Here is a 16,618-nt window from a genome sequence, read left to right on the forward strand (position 1 = left end):
GCCTGTAAAATAAATTAGGCTGCGTGTCCCTATGTGGAGTGTGGGGATGATGCAACAGACTTCTGACTCACTGCAATACCGTCTGTGGAAAGTGTGTACAGAATCCCACATCTGGCGCACATCCGTCCTCCTCTCTCTCTCTCTCTCTCTCTCTCTCTCTCTCTCTCTCTCTCTCCCTCCTGATGGAAATAAAGGCAATCCCATCAGTTCAGCTCTATTCATTGCAAGGATTAAAGGGACCCACACATCACTCGATTTTGCAGGCCAACCGATCTTCTGATGCGATACTTGTATCAGATCGCAACATGGCCCCCAATTGATCTTTCAATCTGTTTCGGGGCAAAATCGGTCAAAGGGATCAATTGGCAATGCTGGCAAAATCTCGATTGCAAGGACTCAATCGCGTGTGTGGTGGTAACAGCATTCGTTATTAAGACAATCAGACCTCCGGCCGGTGCCCCCTCAAGTGTATACGTATGCAGTGGTGTAGTAATAGGGGGTGCAGAGGTTTTGACCACACTGGGGTCCTTGGGCCAGAGGGTCCCTCTCTGAACTGCAGTATTAGCTCTCTTTTGGTCCTGTGATGGTAGTGATCACGTCTATGATGGTGGTAATCATTAACAAGCTGTTCCCCATCCCCTTCTTGCACCTCAGACACTGTGGTTGTCCTTGGCAGGTTTTGGTGCGCCATATGAATTATGTATAGAGTTCTTGGAAGGGGGGGGGGGGGCATGTGAAACCTGCACCTGGGCCCATAGCTCCTTAGCTACGCCACTGTTGTGTGTGTCTCCGCCCACCACACCCCCTGTACCCAAGTGTTAGAGGCTCACCTATTTGCCAACGTGACTCCTGGCCATCCCCGGTGTTTCACATCACCGCTAAGACCTGTACCACGTGAAACAAGCGCTTGCAGTGACAATGAACACCAGAGGAGGCAGCGGTTACACAGATGGAGAGGTGAGTCTTTAGCACTAAGCAGGAGGGAGGGGTGGGTACACTTACACTTGTGGGGGGGGGGCAGTAAGCGGCAGCGCTAGGATGATTTGTGTGTGGGCAGCCAATAGAGCCCTCTCTGATCAGATTCAATTAGAGAGGATTTTGTCTCTTGGTCAAATCTGCCCATCATCACTAGATCTATGGGCACCGTAATGGTAGCCAAATCTCTCTCTAATTGAATCTGATTAAAGAGAGATCTGTCAGCTGCCCATACACCGCAGGCCGGTTCCCGATCAATTCCATGCCGAAATTGGCAATTAGCCTTGTGACGCCGCATCTGACCACCTTGCCGGCCCAACGCTGTTTCCCCTAATTTTCAATGTGTCCCCTCGGTGCCCAGCGCAGTATACATTACCTGCCCGTGTCCACTGCTGGCTCCAGCCTCCATCCATACAGGGCAGGGCCGGTTCTCTCATGAGGCAAGGTGAAACATTTGCATCAGGCACAGAGAGTACAGGGGCAGCATATTTGTACTGTGTTTACACACACAGCATGCAGTCAGAGTAAGAGGAGAAGCGAGAGGAGAGTGAGATGAAGAGGTCCCTTTTGATGTTGCATGTATATCAGGGGCGTATCTGGGTAATATAGCGCCTATGGCATAAACTTAAATAGCGCCCCATATCCATTTGCGCACCATAACCAATTGTGTCCCATATACATACTGAAGGTGTCCCTCCAGTATTGATAGCCAGAGGTACCCCCAGTATAAAATTAGCCCCCAGTATTGTTTCTCAAAGGGAGCCCCCAGTGCAGGTCACCAGAGTTAGCCACCCAGTATAAGTAGCCAGGTAGCCAGAGGTCGCCCCCTAGGATAGATAGCCAGATGTAGCCCTTTCTGTATAGGTAGTCAACACGTTTAGGTTGCCCTCCCAGCATAAGTAATTAGACGAGTGCTCTCCACCTGTAGGTAGCTACTCCAGTATAGGTTGCTAGAGTTAGCCCCCCAAGTATAAGTTATGAGCTGCATTTATCAGTATGGTGGTGGAGCATGTAGGAGGAAGAGGCGCCCATAGTGTTGTGGCGCCCATGGCACAAGCTATGCCTGCACCCCTCTAGATACGCCTCTGATGTATAAAGCTGTATGTTCTAACATCTAGTAGCAAACAGGATTGAAGTCTGCTCAGCCGAAAGCTTACACTTATTCTTTTAAAGAGAAGCTGTCTGCCATACTATCTCAGGGAAAAAAAAACAAATACATAAGTAGATAAATACTTGCTCTACTTACATAACATATGTATTGCACTGTTGTTCACGTTATGATTCCTGTGATTTATAGAAAGGAAAAGTAGAAAATCCTATTGTAGACAGTTTCCATATTTACTTTGGCTATTCTGAAGCCAGTTATGATGTAATATCCGCCTTTAGTCTCCTCTAGTGATGGGAATTCCGGCTCTTCTCGGAGAATCGGCTCTTCTGAATCGGCTCCCATTAAAGAGCCGGCTCTTACGGCTCTGAATTGGCTCTTCATTAAATATCACTAGACACCACTCAGAATCAGAGTAAAAGCTCCGCCCCCGTCTCCATGACAACTCCAGACTGCTTCTCTGACTGGTTCAATCCCTCCTGCTACTGCTCTGCTCCGCCCCATACACTCCTACAAGCTGCAAGAGGAGGACTACACCTCCCAGCATGCCTCAGCGCCCCTTATTACACAGCAAATCAGAGCTGTGTGGGGCGGCTGAGGCATCGGCTCTTTCAAAACTGAGAACCGGCTCTTGTCGTTCGCAGCAAAGAGCCGGCTAAGAGCCGGCTCGTTCGCGAACGACCCATCACTAGTCTCCTCTGCCGGATTTGCCTGCCCTTCACTATAGAAAGTGCATTGTTTCAGCCTGAGAAATTTTGGCCAATCAGAGGAACAGAGGTGTGGGAGGGGAAAACAGGAGGAAAAGTGGCTTCAGCCAATCAGGCTGCATTAGTTAAGTCGGAGGGGAAGTAGAGAAGCAAAAAAAGACAACCCAGCATGCCCTGCAGCTTTTCTTTTGTGTACCAAATTTTCTGTGTACCAAATAAGAGTTATGTAAACTGGGAAATGATAATTTATCAACAAAAAAAGTAATAGTGATTTTAACTTTTGGATTGCCTGATTAGCATCCTTATTACTTGTTTACCAGATAAAAATAAAGAATTGATTTTTGATTTTATGCCCGATAGTTTCTCTTTAAGTTAGCCAATGAATGGTATCAACCTGATTCCCAACTTCTTGCTTTTTCAGTCAGTCATAGTTCCTGCCGTTCTCTTTGGCTGTGCTCTCAGCATCTGGCCATGGAGGGCTCAGTTTGGCCTGACAGGTCTGATGTGAACCATAGAGGGGAGCAATAACACGTCTGCCATACAAGTGGGTGGCACCCAGCGATAACCAGGGGGATATCTCAGCCCCAGACGTTTCCCGGGTCGATAAGCCCCCTTTAAGTCCGGCTTCCCCACCTCCTGGTTTCCGTAGTTTCTCTTGGAATGATGTGCCGGTGACTCATGGAAAAGCGATCGGGTTTCAGATTCGGGGTGTTCGTCTGGGTTTTTGCGGCTTCTCGACGTAACCGTCTGGCTTTATTTCTCCTCCAAGTCAGGAACTGGGCAGCGGCCCCTTAACTCTTTCAGTGCCAGGGAGATGGGCAGCGTAGAGGCTCCAGCCAGCCTTCTGACCCGCAAAGGGTTAAGAATCTTTATATGACTCCGTGTTGGTGAGATTGTGCCAGATGTGCCCGCCTACTACCCGGAGGAGGTGGAGCTAAACATACAGGTGTAACTTCCTATACAGCTGGTATTTACTGCTGAGAATCCTCCATTATATATACTGTATTCTTGGAGGCTTATAGTACTGACATACTGTGTAAGTTCTGTACTATATAAAACTAATCACATCTATCTGTATGGCCGAATGTAGCATGTATTCAATATCAATGTTATGCATTAAAGTAAATCCTTTAAACATGGTACCCACACATTCAATTTTGATTGGCCGATGCTTGGCCAAATTTACCACCTCCATGTAGCATGAGGGTCAACAAACATTTTGAACACTATGAACTGATTATGTAGGTTCGCTCTCATACTACATGGTAAGGTGCTAAAACTGGTCTGTGATTGGCAAATCAAAATTGAAAGTGTGTACCAGGCTTAAAGTGAACCTGTGGTGAGAATGATATGGAGGCATATTTATTTCATTTTAAACAATACCAGTTGCCAGCCAGGCAGCCCTGCTGATCTCTTTGGCTGCAGTAGTGTCTGACTCACACCAGAAAAAAGCATGCAGCTAATCAGAATCAGAATCAGAATCTTTATTTTCGCCAAGCACGACTGGGTCGTGCCCGGAATTGGTCTTGGCACGTACAGGATACAGGTAGGATAGGGTACACAGAATACATCAGAAAGGATCGACACTATATCAGACATTACATACAGAGAAAACATCCAAGCAAACAACATTCAAATTTTTGCATAGTTATACAGCACTCAGGTGAGTGAGGGATATGTGTGGCGGCAAAACATGGTCACGTTGTAGTGTGGAGTGCATGGAGAGAGTTTAGTGAGTTTACAGCTGAGGGGAAGAAGCTGTTTCTGTGTCTAGTGGTCCTGGTGTAGATGGACCGGTACCTCCGGCCTAAAGGAAGCTGGCTGAAAAAACGGTTGCCAGGGTGTGAGGGGTCCTTTACAATCCTCAAAGCTCTGGAGCTCAGTCTTGAGTGGTAGAGGAGGTCCAGAGCGGGTAGTGAGTTTCCTATGATTCTCTCCGCTGATCTGATGACTCTCTGTAACTTGTGTCTGTCGCTGGCGGAGGAGCTTGCATACCAGACTAGGATGGAAGAGCAGAGGACAGATGCAATTGTGGCAGAGTAGAAGCTGGTCAGAAGTTTCGGGGACATGCCAAACTTCTTCAATTGACGGAGATAGTATAACCTCTGCTGGGCTTTCCTCTGGATGGAGGAGGTGTTTGCCTTCCACCTCAGGTCCTTGGAGATGGTTGTGCCCAGAAGTCGTACACCGGTAACTCTTTCCACTTCTTTGTCGTCAATACGGATTGGAGGGGGGGCTATGGCGTGCTTTCTAAAATCCACAATCATCTCAACAGTTTTTGCCGTGTTTAGGACCAGCCCGTTCTCCCTGCACCAGTGGCAGATGCTCTCAACCTGGTGGCGGTACGCTTCCTCATCATTTTTAGTGATGAGGCCGACAATGGTGGTGTCGTCAGCGAATTTGATCACTTTGACGGAGTCCGCTGTGGATCTGCAAGCATTTGTGTACAGGGAGAACAGGAACGGCGACAGGACGCACCCTTGCGGTGCTCCTGTATTTGTAATCCGAGGTTGAGAGGAGATGGTGCCTAGCTTAACGACCTGGGATCTGTTGGTGAGGAAGTCCGTGATTCACAGGCGTAGAGTGGGGTGGACCCTGAGTGCGGCAAGGTTCTCCTGGAGTATTTTGGGGCTGATGGTATTGAACGCTGAGCTGAAGTCAAGAAGGAGGATCCTGGCATACGTGCCGGGTTTGTCCAGATGATCATGGACGAGCTCCAGGCAGATATTGATGGCGTCGTCGGTGGACCTGTTTGCTCTGTATGCGAACTGATGCTGATCCAGCAGGGCCTCAGTGGTGAGCTTGAGGAGGGGGAGCACCATCCTTTCAAGAACCTTCATGATGACTGATGTAAGTGCCACGGGCCTGAAGTTGTTGAGGTCGGTGGCGCCTTGCTTTTTGGGGACAGGGATGATGGTGGACCTCTTGAAGCAAGCAGGGACTTTCCCGCTCTGAAGGGACTTGTTGAAGATGGAGGAAAGTATAGGGGCGAGCTGTCGAGCGCCGGTTTTCAGGCAGGCTGGTGACACACCGTCCGGGCCGGAGGCTTTCCTGACATTTATCCTTAACAAGTGTTTCAGAACATCCGCCTCGTTCACCGATGGAAGGGGCGAGTCTGGTCTCGGGGCCTCAGTGGCAGGGGAGGGGAGAGGTGCCCGTAGCTGTGGGGGAGACTGGTTCTCAAATCTGCAGTAAAATTCACTGAGATTCTCGGCGAGCTCAGCACTCGGTGTTGCATGCTGCGGGGGAGGCTTATAGTTGGTTGCGGCCTTGAGCCCTTTCCACACAGCTCGCGGGTCGTTTGAGGAGAGGTTCTGTTCCAGTTTGTCCGCATAGCCCTTCTTGGCAGCCCTCAGTTCTCGGTTTAGGTCATTTCTTGCCCTTCTGTAATCATCTTCGTTTCCTGACTTGTGCGCGTCCTCTTTGCTTCTGCGCAGTTGCCGTAGTTTTTTTGAGAACCACGGTTTGTCGTTAGGATACAGTTTAAAGGTTTTTGTTGGTATGCAGTGATTCTCACAGAAGTTAATGTATGAGGTAACATTGTCAGCCCATTCGTCCAAGTTTGGCGATTCCAGGGTCTGCCAGTCTGTGCAGTCGAAGCAGGCCTGAAGTTGTAGCTTCGCTTCGCTTGACCACACTTTGGAGGATTTGAGGACCGGTTTCGATGTCTCCAGGCGTCTCCTGTAAGTTGGTATCAGGTGGATGAGACAATGATCAGATGAACCTAGAGCTGCCCAAGGGGTGGCTTTGTAGGCATCCTTCAGGACCGTGTAACAGTGGTCCAGTGTGTTGGCATTCCTGGTGGGGCAGGTGACATGCTGATGGAAGCGGGGAAGCTCTTGGCAGAGGTTGGCCCTGTTGAAATCGCCCATGACGATGAACAGTGAGTCCGGGAGGGCCGTCTCCCATTGCGCGATAGTGTCGGTGAGCTCACTCAGGGCATTTTTTACCTCTGCATCAGGTGGGATATACACACCAGCGAGAACGAAGGAAGAGAACTCCCTAGGTGAGTATGTCGGTCTGCAATTTACCAGAAGGAGCTCTAGCTCTGGTGAGCATTTCTTTGCAAGTACGGTGGAGTTGGAGCACCAAGCAGAGCTAATGTAAAAACAGATGCCTCCCCCTTTCTTTTTCCCCGTGAGGATGCTGTCACGGTCTGCGCGGATGAGGCTGAAGCCTGGGAGATGTAGTGCGCTATCAGGGATGTTATCATGGAGCCATGTTTCTGTGAAGCATAGAATTGGGGTGTTGTTGCCAAGTTCGCGTTTGTCCCAGAGGAGTCTCAGTTCATCTAACTTATTGGGGAGGGAGTGGACATTTGCGAGGAGGGCTGCAGGGATGGCTGTCCGCAGGCCCTTCCTCTTCAGTCTCACCCGTGCGCCTGCTCGACAGCCTCTGTGTCGCCAGCTTGTGCGGGGTTCTAGCTCGGGGGCAGTGATTTTCTGGACGTGGCTCCATACGGAGTCGGACAGGAAACTGTCCTCTGGGTGTAGGGCTACAGTATGTTCCCATGTGAGGAGCTGTGCCCTAGAGTAGGTGGTACGTGGGGGGTGCCTTGTGGGATCCATGGGTGTAGAACCCACTCAGTGGGAGACTGCAGGGTGGCAGAAAAACATACATGCATGAAGCTCCCGATGCTGGTTAGCGGACAGCACAGCCCATATTCCCCGAACAGGTAGTAAGTCAATGCACAGCCCATGTGCGGGTACAAAGCTAAGTGCCACAATGCAGTTAAGTAGCAGCCTATATGCCTCAGTGCAATTAAGTAGTTAAAAAAACAGTCCATATACCACAGTGCAGATATAACAGTCCATGAGCCACGGTGCTGTTAAATACCAGTCCGTATGCCACAGTGCAGTTAAAGTAGATTTGATAACAGACCATGTGCCACAGTTCAGTTAGAAAAAACAGACCATATGCCCCAGTGTGGTTAGGTAACAGTCCGTGTGCCACAGTGTGGTTAGATAACAGTCCGTATGCCACAGTGTGGTTAGATAACAGTCCGTATGCCACAGTACAGTGAAATAACAGTCCATATGCACCAGTATTAACTAACAGTTTATAAGTTCATAAGCCTCAGTGCAGTTTGATAACAGTTCATCCCCGACCATATGCAGTCATATGCCACAGAGCAGATTGGATAAGCAGACCAAGTGCACCAATATTAGGAGCCGATTCCGCAGTGCGCCTTTGTGCTGTGTGCCTCTAAGCCAGAGTGAAAACTTGTGGGGAGCCGGCACATGGAACCCTTTTGTAACCTGTGTAGTGGCAGTGCAGGGCAGGGCCTGTTCAGCGGGCTCTAAGGGCAGGGGGCAGCAGCCAGTGTGTAGGGGCAGCAGGCTTACCCGAGCATGCGATGAAGGAGCCTCGTGGAGGGAGGAGGGGTGCTGCGACTGCGGCTGCCAGGCAGCGGTGAGGACTTCCAGGCGGTGGAGATTAGCTGCGGTGAGGCCTGCTTTCACGTGGGTGGCCGAGGTGCAGGCGATGAAGGAGCCTTGTGGAGGGAGGAGGGGTGCTGCGGAGTCTATCCAGGCGGTGGTGCGTGCTACCACATGGCTGCGGAGTCTTTCCCGGCGGTGATGCGGTGCTGCCACATGGGTGGCCGAGGTGCCGATACCGAGTCAGCTGCGCTGGTATCCAGCTAGCGGTGTCAGCCTCCCCTCTGATGCTGGGCCCACCCGGAGAAGCAGACCACGTGGTGAGCACGTGGGAGCTGGAGATGTCGGGCTGGGGCGGCGAGAGCAGTGGCCCACAGCTGTGGCAGAAGGGCTGTGCTGCAGAAGGGATGTGCTGCGAGCCCAGGCACCACGGCTGGAGACCAGCCTGATCGTCGGAGAGTCCAGGGTCCCGGAGACTCTGGCGAGGGCCCGGGGACACAGGGGGCACAGCCGCACTCCCTCTGGTGGTGCTGGGATGTGGTCACTCCGTCAACGCAGACTCAGCGGCGAGGACCCGGGGACACAGCCACAATCCCTCTGGTGGAGCCCGGATGTGGTCCCTCTGGGATCGAGCAGCAGGGTGGGTGCCGGAGACCGGGGCCAGACCTTCCGCAGCTGCTTCCCGTGCGATCAGAAGGTATGTGGCCTCGGGAACTGTGCCTGCACCTAAGGCTCTAACTATGCTAAAGCTGAAGCTGTGCTAACGCTGCTAAAAACTCTACTCTGCTACTCTGCTGAAACTAAGACTAAAAGAAAACAACGAAAAACTAAGAAAAAAACAACAACAAAAAAGCAACGAAAAAGAGGAAAAAGAGGAAATCCACGGGAGCTGTGTGCCGAGGCAGCCATGCACCAGCGCCATCTTAATCTTGTCTGATCTGACAAAAATGTCAGAAACATCTGATCTGCTGCATGCTTGTTCAGGGTCTATGGCTAAAAGTATTAGGGCTCGTTTCCACCATAGCGAATCCGCATGCGGCGACGAGATGCGGATTCGCTTGGTACATTGAAGTGGCCGGGGCTGTTTCCACATGTGCGGCGTGCGGGAGCGATTTGGCGGCGGGCCAAATCTGCACGACGGGACCCACCGAATTCGCCTGCGTGAGGAATCCGTGCGAATCGCTGCTAATGTATTTAATAGTAAAAACGCATGCGTTTTTTACATGCGTTTTTACCCGCGATTCGCGTGCGATTTCGCACCTTTTTCAATGTTATTTTGCCCTGGCAGTGTCATGGTTAATTTCGCATGGCACCCTGCCATGCGAAATCGCACGTGAAATCGCGGGTAAAAACGCATGCGGAAACGCATCCGCATGCGTTTTTACAAGCGTCGGAATGCCGGCGAAATCGCGTCGCAACAGTGGAAACGAGCCCTTAGAGGCAGAGGATCAGCAGGACAGCCAGGCAACTGGTATTGCTTAACAGGAAATAAATATGGCAGCCTCCATATACCTCTCTCTTCAGTTGTCCTTTAAACTACAAAGGGGGCGGGGCACAGTCAGGCCTATTTGGAAACAGCACACTCAGTGTTGCCAACTTAGCTACTTGGTTGCTATATTTTGCGACTTTTGACATCCCTCTAGCGACAGGTTTTAAGAGAAGCTACTAGCGTCAAATCTGGCGACTTTGTCTCCTGTTATTGGAGACTTGGGAAGTTGGGAGACTCTAAGTTGCCATGCCAGCTTCCGGCACCTCCCCTATCCGTCCCCAAAAAGCACACCGCTCACAGAGACAGCTGCCTGGCCCATCCTCTAGTGTTGTCCGGGTCATGAACGATTCGGATCTTTGATCCAAATCTATTTTGTGAGTCGAATCATCCGAATCATCAAAATGAGTGATTTGGATCGCAAAAGGGGCGGGGCCAGGAGCGACACGCCCCCTCTCAGCGGGCAGCGGGGTCCTGGAAGCAGAGCAGAGATGGATCGCTCTGTTGAAGGGGAGGCAGCCTTGCACAGCCACAGGTAGATGAGAGAGAGGGGACATCGGTGCCACTGTCAGATATGTGTAGAGCACACATACTGGCTATAATGTGCTGCTCATTATAGGCTGTCTGTTCCGTAGTTGTGCACAGTGAACACATTGGAAACTTTTGGCACAGCTCAGTAACGTTACAGGCAGCGTGCTGGGCTAGGACAGGGCAGGCAGTGATTGCAGGGCAATATGATCCTCCTGCACTGCTCTATACAGCTGCACTTTACTTCTGGGAATGCTTTGGGGAATGGGAGTTGGGAGTATACAGATGAACATATAGGTGAAATATATGTAAAGCATATGACAGCAGCATGTAGGTATTGTGTGCAAACGAACATTTCTGCTCTCTGCTCGTCCCTCCTCCCTTCTCTGTCCACTCCCTGCCCTCTGTCTATCTTCTCCCCTTCGCTGTGTGTCCACCCCCCTCCCCTTCTCCTGTCCTGCTAGTCATTTCACCCCCGAATGCTTCCCTTGTAAAATGATCCGAGATTCGGATCAAAGATCCGGAACTTTTCAATGATCCGATTCGAATCATCCGGATCATTGAAAAGATCCGAACTTCGCATCTCTACCATCCTCTCGCAGGAGTCTCCCCCCCCCCCCCCCCCTATCAAGCCGCCTGGTAGCCGCAGTATGGGCGGGGCTGGGGCAACCAATCACCGCACAGCCAGGAAGGAACCTTGCTTCCAGACCAGGGGACGTCACTCACAGTAGCCCCTTCCTGCTCACAGGCACTCTTGCAAGTTGCTGCGCGGGGCTGTGAGTGACGTCAGGTGTGGGCCGGTGTAGTGTCAGAATGGGCAGCCAAACAGATTGGGCAGCCCCGCATGCGCAGTAGGACCCTGTGTCCCATTAAATTACGCAGCCACGTAAAACGTCCCAAATATCTCCGCTTTCACACTACGTACACTCCCGAAATTTTCAGGGGAGGGAGGGGACCCCCAAATCTAGCTCTGTGCCGAATTGCAGCCCCCGAGCCCCGCTGGTTCCCGAGACTGATTGCAGCAAACCTATCTCGGGAACTAGCGGGGCTCGGGGGCTGCAATTCGACACCGAGCTAGATCTGGGGGTCCCCTCCCTACCCTGAAAATTTCGGGAGTGTACGTGGTGCGGAAGCGGAGATATTTCAGATAAATAATGTCTAACTTCCCACTGAGCATGCGTGATACTCAGTGAGGAAGGGGGCTTCCGGGCTGCCCATTCTGACATTACACCGGTCGGGTCGCTGGATCATGATGTGTGTGTGTGTGTCATGTGTGGGTGGATACTTAGAGGTGTGCTGCTGCTGCTGCTGATTGGCGCTGCTGCCTGGCCTGCTGCTTGACTCGAGTCACTCAGAGAGAGACAGTCAGATAGACAGAGACAGAGAGACTAGGGGTCTCTAGGGCAGGGTCGGGGGTGGAGCCATTATGCAAATTAAGTGATGACGTCATCTAGCTACTTCTAGCGAGTAGCGACTTCTAGGACAGCCAATAGCTACTTTCCTTACTGACGAGTTGGCAACACTGAGCACTCTCTGCCCAGTCTGTAGTGCAGAAGACTGCTGGTGGCAGGGCTCGTGGCCAGGTGTTTTAAGAGTTTTATGGGATATCACAGATCTTCTACATATATATAAACGAATGAGTGCGGCGCAGGACAAGGGAGACGTCCCTTCATCTTTACCATCACCGTCTCGGTTTTTCTAGGCCTGAGATGATCTTTGTTCTAGCCGAAGCTTTGGAGTGCGTTTCTGGGAAGCGAGTACGGTTTATGAATTGGCGCATTCAGCGCTGCTAACAGAAATAAGCTGTTCACACCCCAGAGGCAGACTGGGAGGGGGAGCCCTGCAGATGTGATGGATGCATGTGTGTTTAGAGAGGCAGATCTCACTGTTTGGTGTTGGGTTCATGCTGAGTTCAGTCTGCACACAATGAGACTGTGATAGAAAACTGAACTAACTCTGGAGAGCAGTGGAGAACCTATGCAGCTCTCACCTGTGTCATATCAGATCATTGTATGTCCGCCATACTATCTCAGGGCAGGCATGGGCTTCCGAATTCCGCGGAAGCTAAAATTCCGAAATTCCGCCGGAATTGGGGTTTCCGCATGGTTCCGCGGAATTCGGAATTTGCAATCCGGAATTCGGAATTTGCAATCCGGAATTCGGAATTCCGGCAAAATCGGAATCGGAATGAATTGACCAATCAGGAGATGCGGAATGAGTTGACCAATCATAATCATCGGAGAGTTACTGCGCTAAAATAACGGTTTCAACATTTTTTTATCCAAATTTACAAAATACAAATCAACTTTATTAACAATAGATATTTCAAATGAGCGATTGAGTGTTTCCTCCTAAATTTACGGAAATCCGTTTAAAAATTACGGAAGTCCGTTTAAAAATACGGAAAGTGCACGTGGCGGAATACCGCGGAATTCCGCGGAATGTAGCGGAATTCCACCGGAATGTAGCGGAAGCGGAATTTCGGTAGTGGCGGTATGCGGAATTACCGCGGAATCGGAAATTGGCTCTTCCGACCATGCCTGTCTCAGGGAAAAAAAACAAATATATAAGTAGATAAATACTTGCTCTACTTACATATGTATTGCACTGTCCAGTGTCCACGTTGTGATTCCTGTGAATTTTATAAAGGAAAGGTAGAGAATCCTATTCTAGACAGTTTCCATATTTACATTGGCTATTTTGAAGCCAGTCGTGATGTAATATCTGCCCTAATGCTACGTACACACATGCGACAACGATCGTTCGTTGAGAACGACGAACGAACTTTTAATTGATGAAAGAACGACCTAAGTAAAGATAGTTTTAAAAGGTGTGTAACGATCTGATCGTTAGAACGAACGTTACATCACGTAAAGCAACTATTGCGCCTGCGCATAAAAATGAGAAGTTTCACAGAGAAATAGTGAAATGCGCATGTCAAGCCTAGTACGAACGACCGTTTCCAACGATGTACTACTTTTGCAAACGATCGTCGTTGGTTAAAATCCGCCGAGACAGAACTTTCTTTTGTAGCGATTTGGCTTGTTCATCGTTTGCCTTAATAGTCGGTGGTTTGTTTTTTGTAACGATCGTCGTTGGTGAAGATCGGGGAACGATCGTTACAAACGACTATAGTCGCATGTGTGTACGCACCTTCAGTCTCCTCTGCCTGATGTGCCCACCCTTCACTATAGAAAGTGCATTGTTTCAGCCTGAGAAATTCTGGCCAATCAAAGAGGAACAGAGGTGTGCGGGGGGGGGGGGGGCTGGGGACAGGAGGGAAAGAGGTTTGAGCCAATCAGGCTGCATTAGTTAAGTCTGAGGGGAAATAGAGAAGCGAATAAAGACAGCCCAGCATGCCCTGCAACTTCTCTTTTGTGTACCAAATTTTCTGTGTACCAAATAAGAGTCATGTAAACTGGGGAATGATAATTTATCAACAAGAAAAGTAATAGTGATTTTAACTTTTAGATTGCCTGATTCGCATCCTTATTACTTGTTTACCAGATAAAAATAATTGATTTTATGCCCGACAGTTACTCTTTAAAGTAAGAAGGAAGCCTCTGGATCCTATTGAGGCTTCCTTCAGCATCCTGCGGTCCCCCATCACTGATCGCAGACCCCCGGAAGATTGCTGACAAGGTTAATTTATTGGGCCACGTTCCTCTTCTGGCATCAGCATGGCCGAGTAGTAGCCACACAAGCACGGCAGCACATGCGCCAGAGCTGCCCCCTGATCCTAGTCTAGTTTAGGATACACAGCAGGAAACCTCATAGGGAACAGCACCCTCTACAGCACGAAGCGTTTTGATTGGCCAAATAGTGTGGGTGTAGTTTACTCCAAACTATCTGAAACCTAGCAGTTTGAGAAGGTGCTGTCCACCTAATCAACCTAACGGTATTTCCCTATGAGGTTTCCTTCTGGGTCCCCTAAACTAGACTACCGCCCAAGTCTTTTGGAACCATGATAGTTTGTAACATTTCTTTGTGAATTTCAGAGTTTAATCGCTAGCTAGCACTATGTGACTGTATTGGAAAGAGAATCTTGGTAGGTCTTGGCCGCAAACAGTTTGATCAGGCATGAACGGCCGAATTTACCATAAGGCACTGTAGGCACGTGCCTACAGGCGCCTGTTGATGGAAAGGCGGCTCACACCCCTCCCTGAGTGCCTCCCTCCTTCCCTATGCAGAATCCTGATGAGTGTAAATGAGATGTTACTCACCGACAAGATCTCCCTTCAGTCAGGGGCACCTCTAGCTACCTAATACTTGGGGGCACCTCTAGCTACTAAGTTTTGAGGGTACTTCTGGCTACCTAATACTGAGGGGAACCTGTAGCTACCTATGATGGGTAAGGGAGAAGTACAAGCTGGGACAGCCAGCACACTAGCAGTGCAGTTTGGGGGGGAGGGGGGGGGAGAGGGGGGTATGTCCATGTAGGGTGAAGTCTAGGATATCAGGACATCTGTACCTATAGGCTCCTGTGATGTAAATCCAGGCCTGGGAAGGAATGTGTTCCTCCAGCTTCCGCTGTGTCTGAGACCTCTCTCCTATGGCCACCCTTGCTGAGCAATCCCAGATGGTATTGGGATTGTCCAGAGTGCGGCCATGTTGTGTGTACACAGCTCTTCACTCACAGACAGGCTTTGCTCTGACTAAGCAGGAGGTCTGAACTCTCTTTGGTGGCCTGTTTACAGAAACATCCTGCTCGTTCTCTACACCATAAACCAGTTCCCATTATTGTTTTTTCTCACCCTGTGTGTGCTGCTGGGGATGTGTTATTTGTCATGGTCACCCTGACCTGAAACCTTATTCACTATTTATTTAAAAGCACTTTAGAAAAAGCACTGAAACGGCAGTACAGTTCTATTAAAGAAAAAGGAAACCATACAAAACAATTATTGAGCTTCATAGAGGAATGCTGCTTCCCATTAAACTCAGAACTTTCTCTCTGCTCTAAAAGATAAGCAATATCATAATAACATTTAAAGAAAAAACATTTCTTTGTTAAAGCGGATGCAAATCCTGCAATATATCTGAAAAGTGTCTAATTCCTGCTTTCATGGAAGCAGACTATGGCCTCAATTCACTAAGATCATGCTGGAGATAATAAGGCAAGAGATAACTTACCTCCACACAGTGAGAGAGTCATTTTATCTCTTCATTCCTTACGTTACCTCTCCTGTAGTTAATTTACCTCCTCTGTAGTTATTTTCACACGCAGTTAATAAACAGCCTGTCTTTAACTCTGGAGTTATTTTAAGGATTGAAGAGTTAACTTAAAGACAGAAGAGTTAACTTTAGGTTTGCCTGAGGTAAAATGTTTCCTGAATACGACATGCCTCATCACCATGGTGATAACTCTAGAAGAGTTATTAAAGACAGGAGATAAGTTTAGTGAATTGAGGCCATAGTTATCATCCTGTGTTTACCAGATAGCTCTGTCGTGGCAGAGGAGATGATCAGACACAGCTGAGAGGCAGCCTCCATATCCCTCTCGCTTCAGGTCCCCTTTAATCTACTGCTTTTCATTAGGGATGGTCAGTGCGATGCAGGATCGTGCACATTTTCAATGCAACTTTATGCAGCTTGAAAATTTAAAGGGACACTACAGCGAAAAACTGTAAAATTTAAAATACGTGCAAACGTATACAAATAAGAAGTACTTCATTTTTTCCAGAGTAAAATGAGCCATAAATTACCTTTCTCTTATGTTGCTGTCACTTACAGTAGGTAGTAGAAATCTGACAGAAGTGACAGGTTTTGGACTAGTCCATCTCTTTATAGGGGATTCTCAGGGATGTATTTATTTTCAAAAGCATTCAAAAGCACTTAGTGAATGGCAGTTGCTCTGTCCAGTTGCCAAAAACTGTGTAGCGAGCGGGGAAGCTGGCCAGCATTGTTGTTTAAATCCTTTTTCGGGAATATCTTTTTAAAGAATAAAAGCCTTGCTGAGAATCCCCTATGAAGAGATGGACTAGTCCAAAACCTGTCGCTTCTGTCAGATTTGTACTACCTACTGTAATTGACAGCTACGTAGGAGAAAAGTAATTTATGTCTCATTTTACTCTTGAAAAAATGTACTTCTTATTTGTATATGTTTGCACATATTTTAAATTTTACAGTTTTTTGGTGCAGTGCCCCTTTAACCAGTCCAATTCTCCCCTTGCAGGATTAGATTAGTCCTTTTTTAATCTGCATATATTTGCATTGAAAATTTGCATGATCCTGCTTCAACTTGGAACAATATGCATCTCATTGACCTTAGTCCTCAGTTAAGATAAGTCCGTAGTGATCAGTGGGGCCCAAATATCGGTCGCACATGTCAGAGGTTAGCACCTGTCACCACAGTATCATTTTTATTTTAAATGAGCACATTCAAGTTTTGACTGAAATCCCACTTTGACAAAAACTAGAGCCGTCACCCAAGAACATTCCT

The 16,618-nt window shown here is 48.9% G+C and overlaps 1 protein-coding gene across 1 annotated transcript in view; it reads left to right on the forward strand.

Moving 5' to 3' along the window:
- Window positions 1-3,667: 3,667 nt before the first annotated feature.
- LOC137562402 (cyclic AMP-responsive element-binding protein 3-like protein 2) overlaps window positions 3,668-16,618 on the forward strand; it is a gene marked incomplete at its 5' end in the record, with an annotated part of 43,647 nt that continues 30,696 nt past the window's right edge. Inside the window, one exon of the mRNA XM_068273743.1 lies at window positions 3,668-3,733. Within this exon, the coding sequence (XP_068129844.1) occupies window positions 3,668-3,733 (66 nt within the window). The remainder of the gene's footprint in view (window positions 3,734-16,618) is intronic.

Source organism: Hyperolius riggenbachi, chromosome 3 (assembly GCF_040937935.1).
Source record: "Hyperolius riggenbachi isolate aHypRig1 chromosome 3, aHypRig1.pri, whole genome shotgun sequence".
Taxonomy (NCBI): Eukaryota; Metazoa; Chordata; class Amphibia; order Anura; family Hyperoliidae; genus Hyperolius; species Hyperolius riggenbachi.